The 22,642-nt window shown below is 40.3% G+C and overlaps 2 protein-coding genes across 2 annotated transcripts; one reads left to right on the plus strand and one right to left on the minus strand.

The window, feature by feature from the left end:
* Positions 1-480: 480 nt before the first annotated feature.
* On the minus strand, positions 481-12,625 carry recql4 (RecQ helicase-like 4; the record flags this gene model as incomplete). The annotated part of the gene is made up of 28 exons (XM_083900181.1): positions 481-602; positions 1,325-1,433; positions 1,520-1,673; positions 2,228-2,405; positions 2,669-2,835; positions 2,979-3,108; positions 3,217-3,490; positions 3,671-3,751; positions 3,843-3,980; positions 4,408-4,491; positions 5,110-5,303; positions 5,405-5,606; positions 5,965-6,147; positions 6,377-6,565; positions 7,262-7,345; positions 7,434-7,570; positions 7,641-7,733; positions 7,825-7,992; positions 8,306-8,419; positions 8,675-8,843; positions 9,077-9,176; positions 9,268-9,350; positions 9,522-10,587; positions 10,928-11,091; positions 11,231-11,370; positions 11,977-12,075; positions 12,189-12,222; positions 12,542-12,625. The coding sequence occupies 28 exons, from the start codon at positions 12,623-12,625 to the stop codon at positions 481-483; spliced, it is 4,740 nt and encodes a 1,579-aa protein (XP_083756307.1).
* A 726-nt stretch (positions 12,626-13,351) lies between these two features.
* Positions 13,352-22,267, plus strand: LOC310935884 (homocysteine-responsive endoplasmic reticulum-resident ubiquitin-like domain member 2 protein). Its single transcript, XM_083899879.1, has 9 exons — positions 13,352-13,406; positions 13,771-14,087; positions 15,972-16,049; positions 16,669-16,782; positions 16,935-17,047; positions 18,869-18,958; positions 19,060-19,350; positions 20,839-20,953; positions 21,312-22,267. Exons 2-9 carry the CDS (start codon positions 13,941-13,943, stop codon positions 21,477-21,479), a joined length of 1,116 nt encoding a protein of 371 aa, XP_083756005.1. The 5' UTR covers positions 13,352-13,406; positions 13,771-13,940; the 3' UTR covers positions 21,480-22,267.
* The last annotated feature ends 375 nt before the right edge of the window (positions 22,268-22,642 follow it).

Here is a 22,642-nt window from a genome sequence, read left to right on the forward strand (position 1 = left end):
ATTTGATCACGGTAAATGCATTTCTCATTTGACAAAGACTGAGTATAAATGTACCTAGTGGACAGATTTCAGGGCATTTTATGACACGATATCAGACTCTAAGCAGGTAAAAGGCAGAGTCCAAAGTTAATACCCAACAAAGAAAAGAGGTCAGGCTGCCACTTCAGCCTTGGAGCAGCATTACTGGTCCTCATTCTGAATGTTATCATGGTTGCATTCATTTTAACTCTTTGAATACCAATTAAAAAGAAATCAAAATTTGAAATTGATGTCACCAAAAGACTGAAGTAGAAAAATAGATTTTATTAACTGTGACCTACTCAAATATATATTAAAAACTAAACGGAAAAAACATAATTTAAATAAAGTTTACATGTTAAATGTATCCCAAAAGGAAATTGATGTGATTGACCAAGTCCATGAATGCACACATAGTATGCATGTGTGTGTTATGTGCTTCTGTTGTACATGTTTGGAGAGTTACTTGAAACAAATGATCTCCTGAATAGCCAGTCTGATGAGCTGGTTGAAGTCAAACTGGATGTACTTCCTCCAGTAACGCCTGTCTCTGCCGTAGGTCTGTGCAGGATAGCACGGACTGCCTGAAAAACAGATTTCAGATTCACTATATTACAATAAAAGTTCTCTCTACTTTAACACCATCAATGTCAATTAGTCCTACATCGCCCTCTAGAGGTTTAGAGTCCTCATGTTTGAAACGGACAATCTGCAGTGAGCATTAAAAGAAGCAGTAAAAGTCGACATGAAGCGGCTTCCCAGAGAAAATTGAAGTAAGTAAGTAGTTTTTTGAAGTGTGAATGTATAAGGTGATGGCTTATAACCAGCTCCCTCACCATACTTAAGTACATAGAGAAAATTAGCTGTTTTACAATCACTGCAAACAGGGGTTATTAATTGACTGCTGCCTCCACCAGAAAGTTCAAATGTGTTCCATAGTGATTTTGAGTGTTTTAAATCCATTGGGTAGGTTTGAGTAAATGAGCAGCATCTGTGCCCCCATCTGATTTAAAGACACTGTTTCTCACTGGACTTTGGTGTGGAAGAGTGAGCGCAATTCATAATCTTCAGTTTTCAGACAATAAATGTTTTCCAAACTGGGTGATGAAAAGATATTCTTGAGATATTACGAGCCATTTGTTAACTAATTAAAGCCATTGTTTCCTCTGTCCTTGCTCATAGCCTTGTTATCAAGGTCCAGGTCTCAGGCTGTTTCAAGGAAACACAAGTGGTACACAAGTAGCACCAGAACTAAAGTTGATTAAAGTGTGAAGGTCAGATTATGTCTTTGTGTGGTCACTCTCACCTATGCCATGGAGGATTCTGGCAATAGCTCTTCCAGAAAACTTCTCATCACTGCGATTGGAAAGAAAACTCCTGATGTCTGCTCTGATCTGATTTTCCCAGTCCAGTAGCTACAACAAAACACAGATAAATTAGAACATCTAGAGCACTTAATAAAGCTGTAACACCTGATAACCATCCTGTGTGCGCTTGTTACCTTATATTTGTCAAGCTCCTCTATGTCCACTGATTTGAGCATGTGCTCACGGTCTCGTCTCTTGTCAAAATACTCAGACAGGAGACTTTTCAGCTGCAGACTGCGACTCTCATCCAAATCACCAACGCAGGATAGGACGCTTTGGAAGGCAACACTAGGACACAACACAACACAACACAACACGCATAACCATTTGTAAGCTGAATCCAATCCAACATTATCACTTCACCCCATGGAGTGGGAGTAAAGTATTGTTTTTAGTGGCTCTGTGACACTTGCCAATATCACCAACAGAGGCCGCCAGAGGCTTGTTGCGTGAATGGGGTGAAGTCTGCCATCTCTGATTGCCTTGTTTGTAAAGTACTTAAAAACAACCACAGTGGACCAAAACGTTGTACAGATTAGAATAATAAATAAAAGACCTAAAAGCTAACACGAGGCAATAAAAAACATCTACAATAAAACACAATGAAAACAAAAATAAAATAACTTCAACAAGTTAAATAGTGACAAAGGCCAATGAAAAAACAGGGAACAGGGAAGACGCCTGTCTAATGTGCACAGGCAGATCATTCCACTGTTTCGGAGCCACAACGGCAGTTAAAGGTATTTACGAATGCCAGTTAAAGGAGGCGCTGCAGCGTAAAAAAATAAAGAAAAAGACAAATAAAACGAAAAAATCAGCTCAGGAAATAAACACTGGTGTACCTCTTGAAAGCCTTAAAACAGGCGCTCAGCTGGTAGAGCTGCGTTTTCTCTTGGTCCTGCACTCGATTATGGAGGAACTGACAAACTTTGTCCATCTCCTCATCGCTAAGGTCGCCAAAGGAACGGAAGTAGAAAGACGGAGAGGAGAATTCCACCAGGACACCACTACGACCTCCAGCTGTAACACAAATATTTGCATTTATTATTTATTTTTCTTTTGTTTCATTTTTGTCCATAAACCAAAGATATTCAGGTTAATGAAACCAGAGTTGAAAGAATGTGTTTAAGAAAAATACCGAAAATAATTGTTGGACTTTGTTGTTTCTCATGTGTGAGGCTGTTGTCCTCTCTATAATTATACATTATAAACTAAACTAAGCTGCTCCAAGCTACACACAACATGTGTAGTCCATAAACATATCATAAATATCTTAAACAAACCTCTGCTAGTGCTCCACTGCAGTTGCCTGAGTCCTCTCTTCACAAGAGGAAGCTGCCATCCCATAGTGTCCGCAACCTCGACAACATCAAACTCCAGCTGATCACACGTCTCCACTTGCTCACCTGCCATCCGCATTCTGGCTAGTACCACAGCCACAGGAGGACATCTGCAGAGAAGAAACAAGTAAGACTTCCATCAAAAGCTTCTTTATGGAGACATATCTGTACATTCATGTGGCAGCTGCGGGATGTGGCACTTTTTAAAGAACACTGTACCAGAATATCTTAACTACCGTTAAACATTTCCTACATTTTAGTGATTTTCTGGAGCTTTCTCGGCCCATCGTAGCAGCTGACTTTACACACAGACATGGTCGGGTGGAGAAGTTCGACAAAACGTTGAGGATGCAGCTCCAGATAGCAGAGCAGAGTTTCCACGCCTCAAACAAACACAAACAAAACAATTAGGTTTTCGTCACACTAGATTATGTCTTGATGAGCGTTTATTATTTCACAATTTACACGCCATGGTGTGTATTCATTTTCACCTTCTTCTGTGATGTCCAAGGCCTCAACCGTCTGTTGAATGGGAATTGCTCTTTCATGCGTGTGACAAACCCGCTCTCTGGGCCACGTGTAGCTCTTTTCCTTGCATTCTTCCAGCCCATCACCAGCTGCCTTCACCTCTACTTCCTGGTTTTTCTCCGAACCATCCGCTCCCTCTCCATTAACTGTATACACCTCTTTCATCTCCCCGTTTTCTTTTTCTTCCTCCGGACTGTTCTGGATTTGTAACTCAGCTGAAGCTGGATATGACCTCTCCTTGTAGTGAAAACACAAGAATTTAATGCACTGGTGTAATCTTAAAACTTGCTTCATAAATACAGTGCATGCACATTATACAAACAATGTTAAATACTATTCCATCTTTATTACGGTTTTAATTGCCTGATATGTTTTTAATGATTAAACATGAAAAATTATTAAAGACTATTCAATTACCTGAGCAGCAGCAGCAGGGTCTGAACTGCTCTCCTGATCACATACGTCCATCATCTCCAACAGCTCAGAGTCTTCAACATCCTATACATGTAGACAGATGCTACACTTTAACTTCTTCTAGAAAAAAAGCATGTAAACAAACAGAGATGCAGCCACATAAAATGAAAGTTACCTGGATAAGATCCTGTTGTTTCTGGTGTATGAGTTTGCATTTGCATGGAGGGAAAACTTTCTGGACCAGCCTCTTGACAGTGTAGTAGTCCACTGTGTCAGCGTAGATGTGACGACGCAGCTCATGTAGATCTCCACCCTTCACACAAATACACATGCAGGGAATGTTTAGTGTGATACTGTGTAAGAGAAGAAATAGCAGCATAGAGCCACACAGAAGGGAAATTTCAACACACAGCTGTTCGAAATACTGGTGTGTGTTAAATATGTGTAGTCTTTTGAATGTTTTCTAGGATCATTATTATAGATTTAGCGTATTTTTAACCATTATGACTAACATTTTTGTACATAAAGGCAAAAGACAGAAAAATGTATAGTACTATAAATTAACAGATGTGAACCCCAGGAAGACTAGCTTGTCTAACTTTGGTGACAGCTAATGGGGATCCTTTTAAATAAACAATAAACAGATTTAATGGAGTACAACACAATTTCTATTAAATATTAAATCAAAGCTAATATACTAGCTAAAATAATCCCTGTCTTAATAAATATTTAATTCTCACCTCAGGGTCCAGGAAGAGGTGACAATGTGCTGGCTCTGCATCTCTTCCCGCCCTCCCGATCTCCTGTACATAGCTCTCAAAGCTCTGGAAAAACAATGACTAGTAAGGGAATACTGATACAAATAGTACTTGTTAAAGTATTTCTTAAAAAGGTCCACTGAGTAAGATTTAGAACGGTGAGGATGTTGATATAATTGTAAAAATGCTTTAAAATAAAACATTGGTTTCCATAACCTGTCATACGTAGTTAAGACAAACTTGCTTTATGGAGGAGGCCAATATGGAAACCAGCTTCATATGGAAACCAACTGGCTGAGGAAGATGGCTGCACATCTTTGAGTCTGGTTCTGTCAGAGATTTCTTCCTTTCCCTCCACTTGCCTATAGTGTTTGCTCATTGTGTGAATTGTTGGGCTTCTTTTCAGCATTGTAATATTTTATTAGGGTTGTTTAGACTGTTAAGTACTCTGTAACATTTGCTAAGAAAAGTGCTATATAAATAAGATTTATCAAGAAAAATGGTTCAATCCACACAACCCAACATATAGAAAGGGAGGGTGAAAGATTGGAGACACTTGCCCCAAGCAAGGTGAGAAAAGAATCTTTACCGAACGGATGTGAAAGAAGTAACATTTTTATTCCTCTCACAGGAATTACATTTTTATGGATATTCTGTTTTTAGACGAGTTGGATAACAACCCACCTTTGGCATGTTGTAGTGGATGATACCACGGACATCAGATTTATCGAGGCCCATGCCAAAAGCAACAGTGGCCACCACTATCCTAAGCTCCCCGCACATGAAGTTGTTCTGCACACGGCGGCGCTCAGACGCAGACAAACCGGCGTGATATGTCTCGGCCTGCCATTTGAGTGGCTTACGAATCTTCTTCCTTGCTGTAACGACAGAAAATTATGACAAAATTGTTGTCTCTTCGTTTTAGTGAATAATGGGTTAGCTTTTAACAAAGTAAAAGCACAAGCGATTGTGAACTGACCCAGCTCTTTTTTTCTCTGTCCTATAGGGTTGTGTTGTGTTTGGCTGCTGCCGCTGATTTGGTTGTTTTCTTTCACCAGAACTCCCTGCAGGCAGGTCCTGAGCAGCGCTGACACACGAGTTGTCTCCTCTCTTCTGGTGCAGTAAACAATGATGGAATCCAGACAACCAAAACGATCCCCTTTCAGCAAGGACACTAAAGCCTTAAAACGAGAGAAGAGAGAGACACAGGATAAGTAACAGAGAGACATGAGGGAAAAGATGGAGTCTGCGGACATGGAAAGAGAGTAGCAACTACTGATTATTTTCTTAATTTATAATTTATCAATTACTTAAAAATGCTTCAACTGTGAACAATACTCCAAAGCATTCTCTTTTAAATAATCCCTCTAATGTGACAGTGCAGTCAGTTTCAACACAAACACATATTCATAATTAAGAAACTGAAAAATCAGAAAAAAATCACCAAAAGGCAAACAATTATCACAATATTTTTGGAGTAATTTAGTGATTGATTAGTTGATGTAGCCCTTTTAAGAACACACATGTAAACTCCCACACCTGATCCTTCTCTCTATCCATAGACACAGACAGATGGAGATTGTGAGGCACTGCTGCAGATCTGACAGCTATGCCGTCCTGACCAGTGATGTTCAAATGCTGAGCGATGTCCAGAGCAGTAGACAGAGTGGCTGTGGCAGTAAGTCCCAGCAAGCACTTCACCCCCAAACGCTCCCTCAGCACCTGTAAAACATAAATCAGGATTTATGATTATTTTTTTCTTTTAGTTTGTAAACAATTCCATATGGATTATCTTAATTTACAGCTTAGAATATGCTGAAATTGCATTAGACAACCTCTTCTCAAAGCATTTCTTAATATGGTGATAATTTATTGTCACTTGTACATGTAAATATTTCAGTGCAGTGTCATTTTCCACTTAAATGAACCTAGGACACCATCATTAACCCACCTTACAGAGCCTCAAGTAACAGGGTCTGAAGTTGTGTGACCACTCAGACACACAATGAGCTTCATCTATACAGGCAAAGGCCACAGGAGGGAGCTCCTGAGCAGAGGGCAGGCACCCTGAGCCTGAACCTCCACCACCAACAAGAGCCTCCGGAGAGAGGAGCAACACACCCACCTCGCCTGTCTTCACCTGGAGAAAAAAAGAGGAAGAGCACACTGAAGATACAACTGAATGTACAATATAAGAGTAAAACATTGGCTGAAACTGCATTACTGTAATGTCAAAAAGTTTCTATACAACATCCTTTCAAACAAAACAAACCACATTTCAAATTCATGACGAGTGAAGGTAAATAAAGCTCATGTGATTAATGATGATTAATGCTCTGGAAGAGCTAATTGAAGTGGAACTACAGTCTACATACAACACAGTTATACAATGATGAAGATGTAGATGTAATGGTCCACTGTGTATATAATTAGTATGATCTATAGGCAAGACTGCAGATTATAACTAAATAGAAGACTCCACTCACCCAACTCATTACAGTGGCTTTTTCATGACAGAAAGGATATTGTTCTTCTTCATTTGCAAAGTAAGCTTGCATTTTTAAAATGCAAAAACCCATGCTGTGGCTGGTTTGTCCATTAATGCTACTATGTACACACACACGACAGCACAAGATGATAGCAACGATGTTAACTTAATGACTTCAAAAGCTTTGTATGATTATACATTTATGCAGGACACATTTCTGCTAATACACTTTCAAAAATGTTCCATACTGGGCCTTGGAGAACCAACATATCATGTCAGCAGCTTATACACATTCGAGAATAGATATACGTGATAAAGAGAAAATATCAGTACGTTTACGTAAGCTACCTTTTCTATCACAGCTTCTCTCTGTTTCATCGTCATGTTGGAGTGAATACAGGCTGCCTTCAGCTTGGCTGGCACACCAGACAGCTGGAAACACATGAGATGTGGTAAGTGTTCAAAAAGACGAGAGGGTAACTTTGCTCTGATCAGGATTTTTTTAAATAGCTGTGATTACCTGATCATCCATCAGTGAGACAAGAGGAGAAATGACCAGTGTGATGCAGTTAGATCTCTGAGCGTAAAGGTAGGCTGGAAGCTGATAGCACAGTGATTTTCCCATCCCAGTTGACAACACTACAAGAGTGGAGAGACCTAAAAACAGAGGAAGAGAGTGACGAAACAGTGCTACACAGATAAAACACATGTATATGTATTAACTTGCCTGACAAGATCCTCATGATGGCTTCCTCCTGTCCCGCTCTAAAAGACTTGTATCCGAGTTCTTGCAGAGCTGCATATACACCATCAGGGGTTTCTGAACACAAAGGTACATATGGGGTTAACGTTTGACAAAATGTATTCTTGTTTATTAACACTGTTTTTAGACCGTATATGTGCGTACTTACCCTGGACTTTTCCCTCATCTGTGAGAGGATAAAGTGGTTCCATTGGTGGCGGAACAGCAGGTCGCTCATAGTCGGGGCGAATCACATTCAGCAGCACCTCATCATTGTGTTTATTATCTGCTCCATTTCCTTGGTGCTGCTGCTCCTCATTGACACTGGCGCATGACACTGGAACACACAAACACATCAGGATCCCCGCAAACTACAAGTTCCTATACCTGTGATCATTGTTCATTTAATGTTTGAATTATTGAGTTTTAAAAGTTATGTGGTCAGTTTAAGTTGAATGTAAATTCATTCTCAAAGAAACTGAGGTCTGACCTGTACACCTGAAAAGGAAATCCTAATTAATAATTAACAAAATGTATTTATTAGATATTTAACCAAGAAAATATGTTTCATAAAAGCTAATTTCATACTGGTTAGATGGAAGGAGGAAAGTGGCACATTCATTACACAGGCAAAAGGTCAACAGACATACCAAGCGGCTGTGGTCGCAGCGTTCCTGTTGCCCTGGCGACCTCCTCCAGAGTTGGCAATTCAAACGGCTCCTCTTCAACAGGCTGGTTCTCAGGAACAGGAGGTGGAGGGGCAACTAAACAAAAGAGTTAAAAATGGTAAAGTGAGGATAACTACATATGGTAAATTTAAATTTTGACACCAATGATCTGAATCATCCTGAACTGTGAATTTATTTATTTTTACATTTTTTAGTGTTTTGCTTAACACTAAACATTACATTTTCACTTGATGTAGATTATGGTCAAAGGAAGAAAAAAATTGAATTCGGTGCTGACCCAAACATAGACAACACCTCTTCCTCTTTCTAACTACGTTCATTTTGTATCACCTCGTCCTTTGCAGTCCATGGCCCAATGTCCAGTCCCTCCACACTTGTAGCAGGTGTCACCCTGGCGACTGATCCCCCCTCTAAAGCCTCCTCTTCTGCCTCCTCTGCCAAAATATCCACCACCTCCACCGAAACGTTCGCCTTTCAGCTGGAACTTCTGCATGTATAACTGAGACGAAAGATGTACAAAAGATTTATACCACCATTTATATCTCCGTTACTCTTGATATAGGAATTATGCAAGTAAAGATGTCTGGGGCAAGTAACACACAAACACATTTCATTTTCATTTCATTTCACCACAAGGATTTTAAATGACATGTTTTTCTATTTATAAGATAAGCTTCTCTAAACAACAGTGTGTTAGACAATCCTCTATGAACACACAGGTGCAAATGCTACCTGCTTGCGTAGCCCCATTCCTCTGAGTGCATAACCTTTGACATGAGATTTCTTTTTCAGATTAATCTTCACAAAGTTTCCCTCTGCTCCTTTCATGCCTCTGATGAAAAAAAAGAGGATTTAAGAGGATGAATGTAAATATACTGCAGTACTGTTATGTAGCAGGTGGATGTGTGCGACTGTGACCTTACTTTGCTCTCACAGGCTGACTCTGACACATTCTTCTGCTCACAAATTCCTCCTCTATTTCTCCCAACAAGTTCTCTTGGGGCACCTTGACAAAAAGAATCAAATCAAAGCACTTTTCAAGAACTTTCGAGGTCAGTTAACAAGTTTCTCCACCATTGAGTTAAATTACACAATAAATTAAATCAACACTTAAAATTATAAAATAAAAATAAATGGCATGTTCTGCTGTGAGATGAACATAAAATGAGCTCCTTACCTTTTTGGTTGTTACCGTTTGCTTCTCCTCCTCTTCTCCCTCTCCATCATCCTCTCCTTTTTCCTTGGTTCTCCTCTGCTTCCGTCCTTTTTGAGCCGGACTCTCCTCATCCTCTTTGCCAACCTTCCTTTTTTTCACCCGTTTCTCTTGTGGCATCTCTTCTTCTCTCTCCCTTTTCCTCCCTCTCTTTTTTGTACCATTGGATTTAGGACCATCTCCATCGATCTCTGGTGGTGGAGGTGACATCGGCTCTCTTTGCATCTCCTCACCTCCCTTCCTCTTCAGTTTGCCTCCTCCTTTCCTTTTCTTACTAGGTTGTGGAACAGGTTTTGTTGCACCATCAATGTCCGTTTTGTCAGTAGCAGTGCTCTTAAAGTCTTCATCTCTCCCCGAGTCTGTCATCCCTCCTTTTTCTCCCTCTACATCTATATTAATGTTCCCCATTTTTTCACCCTTGTTCTCTACTCTCTCTTCTCCTAACATTTCCCTCTCTCCTTGTCTCTCTGTGTCTCTTCCCTGGTTGCCTGCTCCAGGCTTCTCCTCTGCCTCCATTTCTTCAAACACCTGACACCTCTCCAGCCACTTCTTGTTAACAGAACTGAATCTACTGACAGGAGAAGGTCTTCCTCCAGTGGTATTACTTCCAGTTCCTTTAAGGAAACCTCCAGGAAATTGTGAGCTTCCTCTAAGGGAATTAATTCCCCGTTTTGGAGTTCCTAAAGATTCAGAGTTCTCCATTTTGTCTCCTGAAGCTCCTGTATTGTTTTGTAACTTTTGTGTAGCTCCCACGGTTTCTACTGAATTTTCCGTGCTACTCGGAGTAGATAACGACAAAAGGAAGGAAGAAGATCTGGCTAAAGAGGGACCTGGACAAGAGTCATCTTGATTTTGTGAACTAAAGACAGTGTTACATGTACCACTGCTACTCTTAATATTACTAACATCACCACCACTTGCTTCATCTGAAGGTTCAATGCTGAACCCTTTGACTGTTTCAAATGGCTCCTCAGGCTCCACTGGATTAGGTGTCTTTGAAGTTAGTGACCCAAGATTAGTCATTACTCTTCTGTGAACAAGGAAACAATCACCAGAGGAATAAAACAACATTTTATAGACATTAGTATCAACTCAAATTAAAGATTTTAAATAGCTGAGAAATGCAATACAAAGAATTATGAAGCATAAAGCTCATAAAATACTTCTTTTGGATACATTAAGACTAATGGCTAGAAAAAATGCTTGAGGGCATCACCTTACACTATGGAAAAAAATGACATTTCAGTAAATCAAAATCAAAATAACTTTGTAAGATTTCATGACAATTACTAGTAGTAACAGCCTAAATTGCCTATGAATAATGCAATGATATGTAGCTACCATTACACAAATTTCTTTCATTTAATTACCTTGGTGAGAAGGGACTGGATATGGGGTCAGAGGGTGATGTCTTAGAAGTAGCAGAAGCAGCAGCATTGGGACTGCATGTTTGACTGATCTGTCCACCTCCTTTTAATGAGTTTAGAGGAACGCGACCATGAAGGGTTGATTTCTTCAGTGTGAGAGGTTTCTCCTGAAGGAACGACAGATACCTATTACAATAGTCCTCAAACCAAAGCACTAATCATTGCAATTACCAGTCTGTTTTGAAGCCCAGGTAGTTTTTATGGACAAAAAAAAAATGTGTGATCAGTGATCAGATTCTGTCTTACCTTACCGAGTGTGGTCAGGTTATGTTTAAGTTTAAGGCCATAATACTGTGCTGAGGCCTTGAGACTGTCTTTGTCCTCAGATGACAGTCTGGGAGAGGATGCCGGCAACAAACTGCGGTTCAGATGGGAACCCCAACAGTCTGATTTCTGACACAGACAGGTGGATTACAGACGGACAAAAACACAGTCAACAAATCAGCGTATCAGCAGAGTGAATGAAACCCAATTTAAAAGTTTATGCACAGTATATTCCACACCTTAAATTCACAAAATATGCTTTTAGTTAGTGTGCTCATAGTAACAGAGATATCGATAATTGTCTAATTAAGCCTTAATCCAAGACATGTTTCCTGTTAAAATATGCATTGAAAGTAAGGAGGATTTCACAAAGAAAGAGACAGAGAGGTAGAAAATAAATGAAAACACAAGCAATCGGTCAAACTAAAGTCAACGTGAGCAGACCAAGCCATGACAGTAACCGACATATCTCATACCCTCATAATAACAGCTTTATTCTTCAAAATATATTTTCTTTAGCCCTCATTCATCACACTCATCCCTGTACTTGTTTATATTGTGGGTGCACTCTCACAATAAAGACCGCTAAACAATACTGATCTCTGTTATGCAAAAATTAAAAAAAAACAATCACAATTTGCCAAATCTTGAGGCATCCCCTTTAAAGGACACTTGGAGCAACAGGGAACTCAAAAGCTTGAGACAAACTCAGTGTTTGAGGGCTGTACTGACCTTAGCTGATGTGGGCTGTGCACCATGTTCACTGGCTGCATCACTGCTGCTGTTCTCTTTGGCTTGTTTTAAATTGCGATATTCTTTATAGAGGTCTGACATTCAGAAACACACAAAGTGATTATTGTCTTCTGTGTACAAACAAATGGGTGATGGTGCAGGTGGACAAGAACACTTTATCTGCAATGTAATTATGGCTAATACTCACTTCTGGTGTCCTCTGGAGCTTGGTCAATGTCATCCTGGAAATTAAAGAGCATTTTAATATTTAACTAAAGAAGTCAATCTTAGATTAAACCAATGACTTATAAATATCTTACACATGAAGACAGATACGCATCAGGTCATTCTCAAAGGTAAAGACAACAAAATACAAAATATCATATTAGTTTTGCTCTTGAAGAAAACAATTGCAGATGTAATTGCAAATGTATAAAGAATATTATTTTGACTCAATCGCCAAGCTCAAACAAACAGGCTAAAATATCGCGTTACTGCCGTTCAGAGCAATGTTTTGTTTTTGTTTACAGCTGGTTAAATGTGAGCTAACGTTTAACTCACCTTGCTCGGTTTCCTCTGCTGCTCTTTTACGAATCCCTGCTCCCATTTCTTCAGTAAAAGCTTCACCTCGTTATAACGGTCCATGACGCCCTCAGGGTCGATTAAAGAGAACAAGAGAAAAACGAGCGTTTTCTAAGGTAATAATTGACTGCAAGTATGCATGTGTGTAGTTTCAGGGACAACTTCAGACGACAGCGCTCTCAACCTGAGCTCTAAAAACGCCCTGAAACTATGTTGTTTGTTGAATTCGTCAGCGGAAAACTCTGCGTTAATAGCCGTCGATAACACATTCTTAAACTAATAAGTTACTGCGACTTTCGCAAGGAGAAAACACATGTCCTTTCTCTTAAACACGTACAGCAGAGGACTTCCGCTTTGTGTTGTTTATGATTTCCCGCTCCCGCACGTGACACTATGAGTTGCCAGATTCTACCACTTATCCCCCGAACTCGCGAAATATTCAGATATAAAAATGTTTTTTTTATAGCATAGAACTGTTTATTTAATTAGTGTACGGCCCTTATTAATCAATAATGCTTATTTTTATGAAACACTACCAAACGTACAGATTAGAATGATATGTAATGCTTTATTTTATTAACGTAATGTATTGACATTGATAGCAAATATAATGGTTAGGGTTAGGGTTATTATAAACTATTTAATTTGTGTATATTATTTATATTTTTGATTTTATTTATATGTATTTATTTGAGTTTTTCTTGGATGTAATGAACAGTTTCCCCCAGCAGGAGGAGATAATAATCCATAACGTAGGATATCAACAACCTCCGAATCCACAGAAGAAGTGTAAGACACAGGTCCAGCCCAAGTAGATAATATTCGTTCATCTTGAGGAAACAGGGTAGGTAGTCCGGAATTATCGCGTTTTAGTTGCATGTCTTAGTAAAACTAGATGTGTATGTAGCTTGCCAAACGTGTTATGTTGTATTTTCTACTTTACATAGTTGTCGTTTGTCGCAGTAGCGTACTGAAGCTAACAGTAGCTCAGGCAGTTGTTAAATGCCCCTGACTTGGGTTAGCTGGTACAAACCTCCCTTTAACAAGTATTGGTTATTTCTGTGCACAGCATTGTGAAACAAATTAGAACCATTGCTAGATTTTCTTGGCTCTGTTGGTTGTAGTACACATCACTTGTCTGTCTTATACGAAGCTGTTGTGATATCGAGGTTTTGCTAACCCCAGTGTTTTCTCTCCTCTGGCTCCAGCTGCACTGAACTGCAGGAAACATCTCCAACTGAAGACAAAAACAAAACAAAAACAGCTGCTCAGATGGGTCCGGGGATCCTGTAGAAAACTAGTCCGGGGAAAGGAGCCCGTTTCCATACAAGGGACAAGGGATTTTTTTCTTCTCATTTATAACAAATGGTCTGTAGTCATGGATCCGGGTGTTGTGGACGGTCCTGTTATTCTCGTCATCAGGGCTCCAAATCAGAAGTACGATGACCAGACCATTAATTGTCACCAGAACTGGACTGTGGAGAAACTAAAAGCGCACCTGTCAGATGTTTACCCGAGTAAACCAGTGAGTATATGAATTTAAATGTGCTTTATTGGCCAAGTATGAGTGCATATACAGGTACTTTGTGTAAATGTAATTAACAAGATAGAATTGAGGACAAGAAACTTGAATATGCAAAGCCAGTGGTACAGAGTTAGAGCTTGAGTGCGTACCTTTTTAAATAGAAACAAATGTCTGTTCGATTCAAAGCATTGTCAAATAAGTTCACACTGTACTGATTAAGCCTATCAGCTACACATGACTCTCTCTCTGTGTGTCTCAGTATAGCAGCGTTTAGATCTTGTGTTGTCAACATTGTGGTAGACGACTGTGAGCAGGTTTTTGGAGCCTACAAATAGTTTCAGGACTAAAGTCACTGAGCTGTTTGATGGGCTCAACACTCCCTGTCCCTATCTGCTCCTGCAATGGCACCATATACACACAAACAATCCCTCGGTCAAGTCTGATAGTTTTGCTTGACGGAGCCTTTTTATTTTCTGGCCATTAATAATATCATTAAAAAAAGTCTTAAATCATGCTGCTGCTACTACTTCAAGCTGCAACGTGTGCCTTTCGAAGATGGTCTTTTGCATAAGAGTAACTATTGCCTTTCTATCATTTTAAACTGATCTGGTCACGTTTTGAACCATTGTAAAACCTACTGATGGTTGTGCTTGAAAATCCCATTAAATCATCGGTTTGAGAACTACACAGACATGGTCATCTGCCACCAGCAGTCGTGCCACATTCAAAGTCACTCAAGTCACCTTTCGACCCCATTTTGATACTTGGTTTGAACCTGAGTAACATTGTCTTGATCATGTCTAGTTTGTGTTAGAAAGTAGCCATTGTGGAGTGTACATCCATATATACACAATGTAACGACATGGTTAGTGTTACATATGACCTGTGAGTTGTTACTCGGTCAGGTTGTGTTGGAACACTCTATTTGTGTGATATTTCATGTTTCTGTTATTCAAGCTGGTTGATTACACCTGATTCAAGGAATGTACAAGGAAAAAGTTATTTTAGTGGGTTATTTGTGTGTGTATGGTGCAGGTTGACAGTATAATAGAAAACCTTGTCATTAAGATATATACTGTATTCTCCCCAGACCATGTTGTATTTGTTTAAACTACAGAGGTGAATTGTTTAGAATAAGTTCAGGCATGTCATATGTCAACACACGTGTGGAAGAATGTGACAGGAGTGTATTTTGAGTGCAGCATTTGTGCAGTCGCAGCCAACCTTTTTGTGTACCTTGTTTTTGATGTTTGGATCATACAAAACGTTTCAATGTGATTCACATTGTGTTGAATAATTGTGAAAGTGACAAAGGCCATGATTTACTCTTCAAAGTGAAAAGGCAGGAAAGGAGCCTCAGAGTCTGTGCATTTGACACTACGGTGAAAAGGAGGTGTAAATTCCTGTTGCGTTGTGCTGTTAATCTGACTTTGCTCCCTTCCCTCTGTGCTCAGAGCTTGTTCTGATGTAATCTTTGTAAATACTCTGGCAAATAACTCCTTCCCTGAGCCTCCCTGTAGTGCCGTAGAGTTCAGGCTATAAGATTTACGCTTTTCTTAGCGTGTCAGTGGACATCATCATGTGGTATTTTTGACAATAAGGGAATTTCATCCCTGAATAAAAGGTTCTCTGTTGTAAGTGGCCAGGATTCAGTGAATGTAGACTGACCTTGTTGTACTGCCACTATAATCCACTCTTAATACCCACTTATCCCGATTGAGGTTACTATGATCTCATCCTCATTACTCACTTGCACAACATCTCTGCCTTTTCGATATTGTGACCTTCATTTCCAATTTGAGATGAAGCTAAAATTAACTACAGTTGTGACACTCATTCACTGATTCTCTGCTCTGACCGTGTTGTCATTGTACACGTTTATAGAGCTCCAAAGACCAGAGGTTGGTGTATTCCGGGAAGCTGCTTTTGGATCACTTCACCTTAAAAGATGTTCTCAGAAAGGTACAATCTCTCTGATGTTCCTGTTTAATCATTAAATTATCAAAGGTCAGGTCATTATCTGAAATGTCACCCGATATAGAGAACACACCCACCTTTCTTTCTTTTTTTTCCTTAAAAAACACAAAACAAACAAGAAAACAGGCCCATTGTAAGTTTACTCTAATGTCCGTAAGTACTAATAATCAAGTGAGCAGAAGCAGTTGCAGAAACTGAAGGTTACAGTGCAATCACTAAAAAAAACATTTTTACTAAGTGATTTTTAAACCTGTAAATAGTGTTTTTCAACTTTTTTTTGGAACATTTTTACAGACAGTAAAATATTTCATACCTGTGTGTCAAAACACTCGATGTGGTAACATGTACCTTAAAGTGTGTTGGTGCAATGCATAAACATAAAATGTATATAGATATCGAAGTTGTATCATGTTATGTTTTATTTTATTGTTGCTAAGCCCTACATTGAATGTATTAGATTTGTTAAAATCCTCACAATCTGCTGCTTTTCTGTGCATTTATGTTCCTGTTGTGTGTTAAATATCACATTCAGAAGTTGATCTCCTTTTTTGTGCATGCAATACTAAAGACTCTGTTTAATCATGAGCTGTATTGGCTTCTACAGCAGGATGAGTACCATATGCTCCACCTGGTTTGTGCCTCACGAACTCCACCCAGCTCCCCAAAGCCCCCCCGCAGCCACAGTAACAAGCCTCAGGAGAACATGGCCAGTCCCACGGTGGGTCAACCGTGCTCTTGTAAAACCTTTCCATTTATTTCATCATGACCGCGTTTCATTTCATCATCCAGCTCACTGATGTGATCGACACCTCTCGGAGGATTTGAAAAATGTTGCTCATGGAACCAAGGACATTTGTTTTCTGCTTGCAGCCCTTTACAAACTCAAATGTCCCTCCCGCTGGTCAACAACAGCAGTCGTCCACAGGGGAGAGCAGTGATGGACCCTTCCCTTACCACCAGATGTATTCACAAGTTATGCAAAGGTAAACATCCAGACTGATGAAGTGCACCATTCAAGTATTTTACTCTATTTGTCTGCAACCCCATGGCACCCCAGTGATGTCGCCTTTAAAAATCTGATTGGCCGCTGGAGGTCCCGGGCATCGGGGTCCTTACTGGCTCGCTGCTGGGGGTTGGTCGGACAATGGCTCGGTCCCCCACTCAGATTCCAACCACATCTAATGACAACACCTGCACATTTACACACGTGCGCGCTTATGCTTTCTCACACACACACACGCACCCCACTACACTATAAGATGAAACTGAACTGATATAGCTGTTGCATACCTGGATAACCTCTCTTGATATGGTCGTTAACGATTACTAGAAACCATACCTGTTATACAATTGAATATTATGTTCTGTGAAGTATGTTCAGTATTAATTTGTTGTCGTTCATGTTCTGTCTTGTGAAGCATGTTCTATCTATTTTGTAGTACCTTAATTGTTTAGTGCTGTTTATGCTTTGTTCTGTGAAGTATGTTCTGCTTTGTATTACCTTAATTGTTTAGTGCTGCGTATGTTCTGTGAAGTATGTTCTGTCTGTTTTGTATAACCTTAATTGTTTAGTGTTGCGTATGTTCTGTGAAGTATGTTCTGTCTGTTTTGTATAACCTTAATTGTTTATTGTTGTTTATGTTCTGTGAAGTATGTTCTGTCTGCACTGTACTACACTGTCACTGTTAATGTTGTCTGCGCATCTCTCTCTCTCTCTCTTCCTCCACCCCCCCCCTTTTTCCCTTCCCCCGTCTGTCCACTCCCCGTCCCCCTGTCCGGTCCGGTTACCACGATCATAAAACAAATAAATAAGAATAAAGACACTGCAGGCCAAGTATCAGAGACTTGCCCTGCGCACAGCAAATCTGCTTAACACCACAGGGCACCATACTACATGTCCCAGGTACTGGGCAGGACAGGTTAAAAAAAAAAAAAAAAAATCTGAACCGAAGCCTCCAGAATCAGGATTTGATCAGCACCATGTTGATGTTTTGCAACTATTTGGCTCCTATTGGACAATTCCAGCTGTCAATCAAACTAGTGTCCACTAGCATGTCATCTATTGTTTACATGAGGGTCGTGGGGGAGCGAGAGCCAATCCCAGCTTACATAGGGCGAAAGGCAGGGTACACACTGGACGGGACCAGGGCAAATGTTGAGAGACGCAAAACCGTTCACTCAGTCAGACATACGTGTCAAATTAGAGTATCCAATTAATCTCAGCATGATTTTGAATTGTGGGAGGAAACCGGATAAACCAGAGGGAACCCACGCATACACAGGAAATATGCAAACTCCATACATAAAGGCACTTTTTAGAACCAGGAGCAAACCGGTGACCTTGCAGTGATGTAGTCACTACTCCGCCGTCTGGATAAGTGGATTTACTGTAGCTAGTTTGGCATCATGTTCCACTGAGAGGTAGGCTCGGTCTTCTCATAGACTTTCATTGGAACTGAATTCTCTTTGCAACCAGTGACGTCGCCCCCTGATGGCTATTCAATATACTTCCACCAGCTATCTGACTTACAGAAGACACAGGAGATACACGAATGCTTACAACACCTCTTTTGATACTTGGGCCAGAGAGTTAGGTTGAACTGGACTTAACAGACTCTGAAGTCAGATGAAACTCCTGAGACACAGCAGTTTTTTTTTCTCCATAAATCAAATAGCAAAGATGGGGTGAGGGCAACAAGTTGTTAGTGGTAATCTATTGTTGTAAGGTTGTGAAGCTACAGCAACTGCAGCGTTTTTGGACTCTGCATGTGAACAACCCCTGATGCAGTTTTTCTTTTTTCCAGCTGGAACCAGCACTCACCACAGTCGTATTACAACCCCCTGACACTAATGTGGTGGCAGCAGCTCTACGCCCGCCAATACTACATGCATTAGTAAGTCCCTTCATGTTCAGTGAACGCTATGAAAACCTTATTCAAACAACAACACAAAAGATCTGCTCACTTCCTGTCTGCCTTTGTCTCTCTCACACCAGCCACTTGTTAGCCGCTGCCTCCTCTCAGCACCTCAGGCCAGAGCAGCCCTCGGCTCAGCCCAACCAGCCCGACCCTGTGAGCCAGCGGCCTCAAGCAGAACGCCGTGGCAACCCAGAGGTGCAGATGAACGCACAGGGAGGGGAGATCCTGAATGAAGAGGAGGTGAACTGGGATTGGCTGGACTGGGTGTACACACTTTCCCGCGCTGCGATCTTGCTCAGTATCGTCTACTTCTACTCCTCCTTCAGCCGCTTTGTCATGGTGATGATGGCCATGCTCGTGCTTTACCTGTGAGTATCCATGTGGCATTTGCAGCTTTTTTTTAAAAAAGCCTCCGATCTCCAAGATGAAACGGAAATGTGTCTCTGACCACAACATCAAAACAGTCTGTAAATCAGGACATGTTTTCATTTAAATGTTTCAATGTAGCCTAGAGCTTCTCCTATGATTAAGTTGTTGGGATGGGTCGTGCTACATCTGGTCCTCATCACTCCCATTTGTTTTCCAGAGAGGAAGAAGAGGGTAATATAAGAATTAAGAATAATAATGATTTGAAGATCTTTTATAATGCAAAAACAGCAGGACATAGATGAAATGCAATGCTGCTGTCAGGGATGTGCTCTTTTGACTAACTTCCAGTTTGCTCCCTCCTTCTAATGGCATCTCATGAGCATGTTTGATGAGGGAGAATACATCTATTCACCGGCAAACAGCCTCAATTTGGAAATAGAACGGACCGCATCTCTGTAGAGTTCTGGCACCTGATTGGATTAAGTGTTTTATGAGAATACTTGGAGAGTTTCTGCTAGATTTAATGTCACACCCCTGAGATTGAGATTGAGAGACTCATGTCAGCGAACAAAAACTAGGGTTCCTGCAGTTCTTTAAAAAGTCTTAAAATACATTAAAAAAACAAGGCCTTGATTGGTATTAAAATGTCTTGAATCAATCTTCTAGGGTTTTTTTAACCCTAAAATCTTAACACATGAAACATAGGATTTTATGATTTTCTTTTTTTTATGTCATAAATGAAAATATTAAAATAATTGCTAACATTTATTATTTTATTTATTGTGAAGTAGACGAAGACAGGAGGAGGACAGAGGAGGACATGAGATGAGGGGAAAGAAACAGTTTGACTGACTGGGTAGTCAGCGTTTTTCTAACTCTAGAAGATGCCAGTAATGCAACATCATGGATGCGAGCTGCGGTTAAACCCCATTGATGAAGAAGATCAGGACAGCAGAACAAACAAAACACCTGCCCACTCCGAGCAGATGCTGTATCATGCTGTATCTTAGCCAGCCACACGGCAGCTCATGTTCCAGTGTTTATCCTGGATGACATGGTAAAGTTCAACCAAGATTTTTCACATGGATGAAACCAGTACCAGCCAATGTGTGCAAAGGTCACAAGGTCACCATGTTTTTACTGCAGAAAGTCTTTCAAACTTAGTATGATGAGAATTAACACAGCGGAGTCTCATTTTCAAAAATCAACCCTCCTACAAAAAATGTTCTCATTCTCATCTCCACCCCTCATCTCCAGTACTGATGCCAGGAACTACAGCCACAGATCTCTGGACAAAAAATTGGGTGTTTGCCTTTATTGTGAGACTGGTGTTTACTTAACTGGCATTAATAAGTCTAAAAATGTAGTGAATTGAACTTGAGCTGTAGGAACCATAAGATCATTCATAATAATAAAGTTTCACACATAATTCACTGTCAACAGGTTTAGCTTTGGGAAATCATAAACGTGGTCGTTTCTGTCTGCAGGCACCAGGCCGGCTGGTTTCCTTTTAACCTTGAGAACGAGCTCCAGTTCCCCGGAGACGGAGACAATCAGGACGAAATGGAGGGAGAGCCACAGAACCACGACTTGCAAGAAATGGTTGCTGCCTTTCGTCTCTTTCTGTTTGACTTTAATCAGCAGCCCCAGGGGCTGATGGGATTTTTATCTGTAACAAGTGAAGCTGTAGTTTTTAGCTCCTTGGCTGATTTTGTGCAGAGAAGCCAGGCCGATGGATAAAAATACACTTGCACTCATTTTTTTTCCACATTCTAAAATGGCACAAAAATACAAAGTAAAAATGCCGCTTTTAATTTATATAACAGCCATTTACGTTGAATAATTTGTACATTTGACACTGAAAGTAAGAAAATCTTCTTTAAGGACACACTGTTACTCTGTTATGTTCATATATTCCATCCATCCATCCATCATCTATTTTGTACTTTAATTCCTGTAGGAAGGTTTGATGGATGACGGCTCGGATGACGACGGGGAAAGTGGAGAGGATGGAGCTGAAGATCCGAACAGTGGCCCCAATGCAGGCTTCCTGGCGTCCACGTGGTCGTTCATCATCACCTTCTTCATGTCACTGATTCCAGAGGGGCCACCAAACGGTGCTAACTAAACCCAACAAGCTGCCACGAGTCTGCACAGATCTCTAAAGGAGTACATGAGGAGCACACTTTGAGAGAGGACAAACAATCCAATCTGTTTCCGATGAAGCTGTTGCCGACTGCAGCGTTTCAGATTCCCCTGTGGTCTATGTTACTGAGTATCAAAAAAAAAGGACTGTGAGCCAAAACACAAATGGCTGATTCAGGCTAAAAGATGTGAATCAAGTCACTTTATATTGACTTTTGTTCGTTTGTTAGTTTGTTTGCACAAAGACAAACATTTTGAACCGTCAAATGAAAAGAACATTAGTTGAACTTCTATAAAAGATTGCTAGTGACACTGATGCCTTGTCTCCCAATGCAATGCGTCTATAATTTATTAAAATTAGGATATTTGTAAACAAAAATAATAACAGCACTGTGTCTGTTTAATAACCAGAATCTTTATTTGTAGGAAGCTACAATAATTTTGTTGAAATAGTTTATGTTGTAATGATTATTGTCTTCAAAAAAAGGGGGGGCTGCATTAGTCCTAACAACAGAACCACAGCAGGTAACCCTGACTCATGTAGCACCCGAGGTGAATGACATGAGTGATGTTGGGGATTAGAATCCAACAAAATGTGTGTGAACACATTGTGTACTGTGTTTTTAAATGTTGACGTAGAGTGACGTTGGCTACTGAAAAGTGACTTTGTGTGAGAACTACTACGTACAGAACGGAGTGAGGCTGAAGAAGAGATCGTCCACTGATGGAAAATAGAAAACAAGATGGTTGTTGGGAATTCCAGTTTGTGAAAATGGCTGCTGCTGTTACTTTCTCATGTTGTGTACCAATAATAATCGTTGTATTATTAAACCTACCTTCATGATAATGTAGTCGGAGTTTTTTCCTGCAGATTCGCAATTTAGCAAACATGATCACCATGACAAATGTTATTGTCCTGAGCCACAGAGAGATTATTATTACAGTAGGGTTCAATCACGTTTTTGATCGTCCATCCATCCATTATCTACTGCTTTATCCTCCACTGGAGGGTCGCAGGGGGTGCTGTGCCGATCTCAGCTGACTTGGGGCGAATGGCAGGGTACACCCTGGATAGTTCGTCAGTCCATCGCAAAGCCACATATAGAGACAAACAAAACCTACGGTCAATTTAGAGTGACCAATTTA

Source organism: Microchirus variegatus (assembly GCF_963457635.1).
Source record: "Microchirus variegatus genome assembly, chromosome: 13".
Lineage (NCBI taxonomy): Eukaryota > Metazoa > Chordata > Actinopteri > Pleuronectiformes > Soleidae > Microchirus > Microchirus variegatus.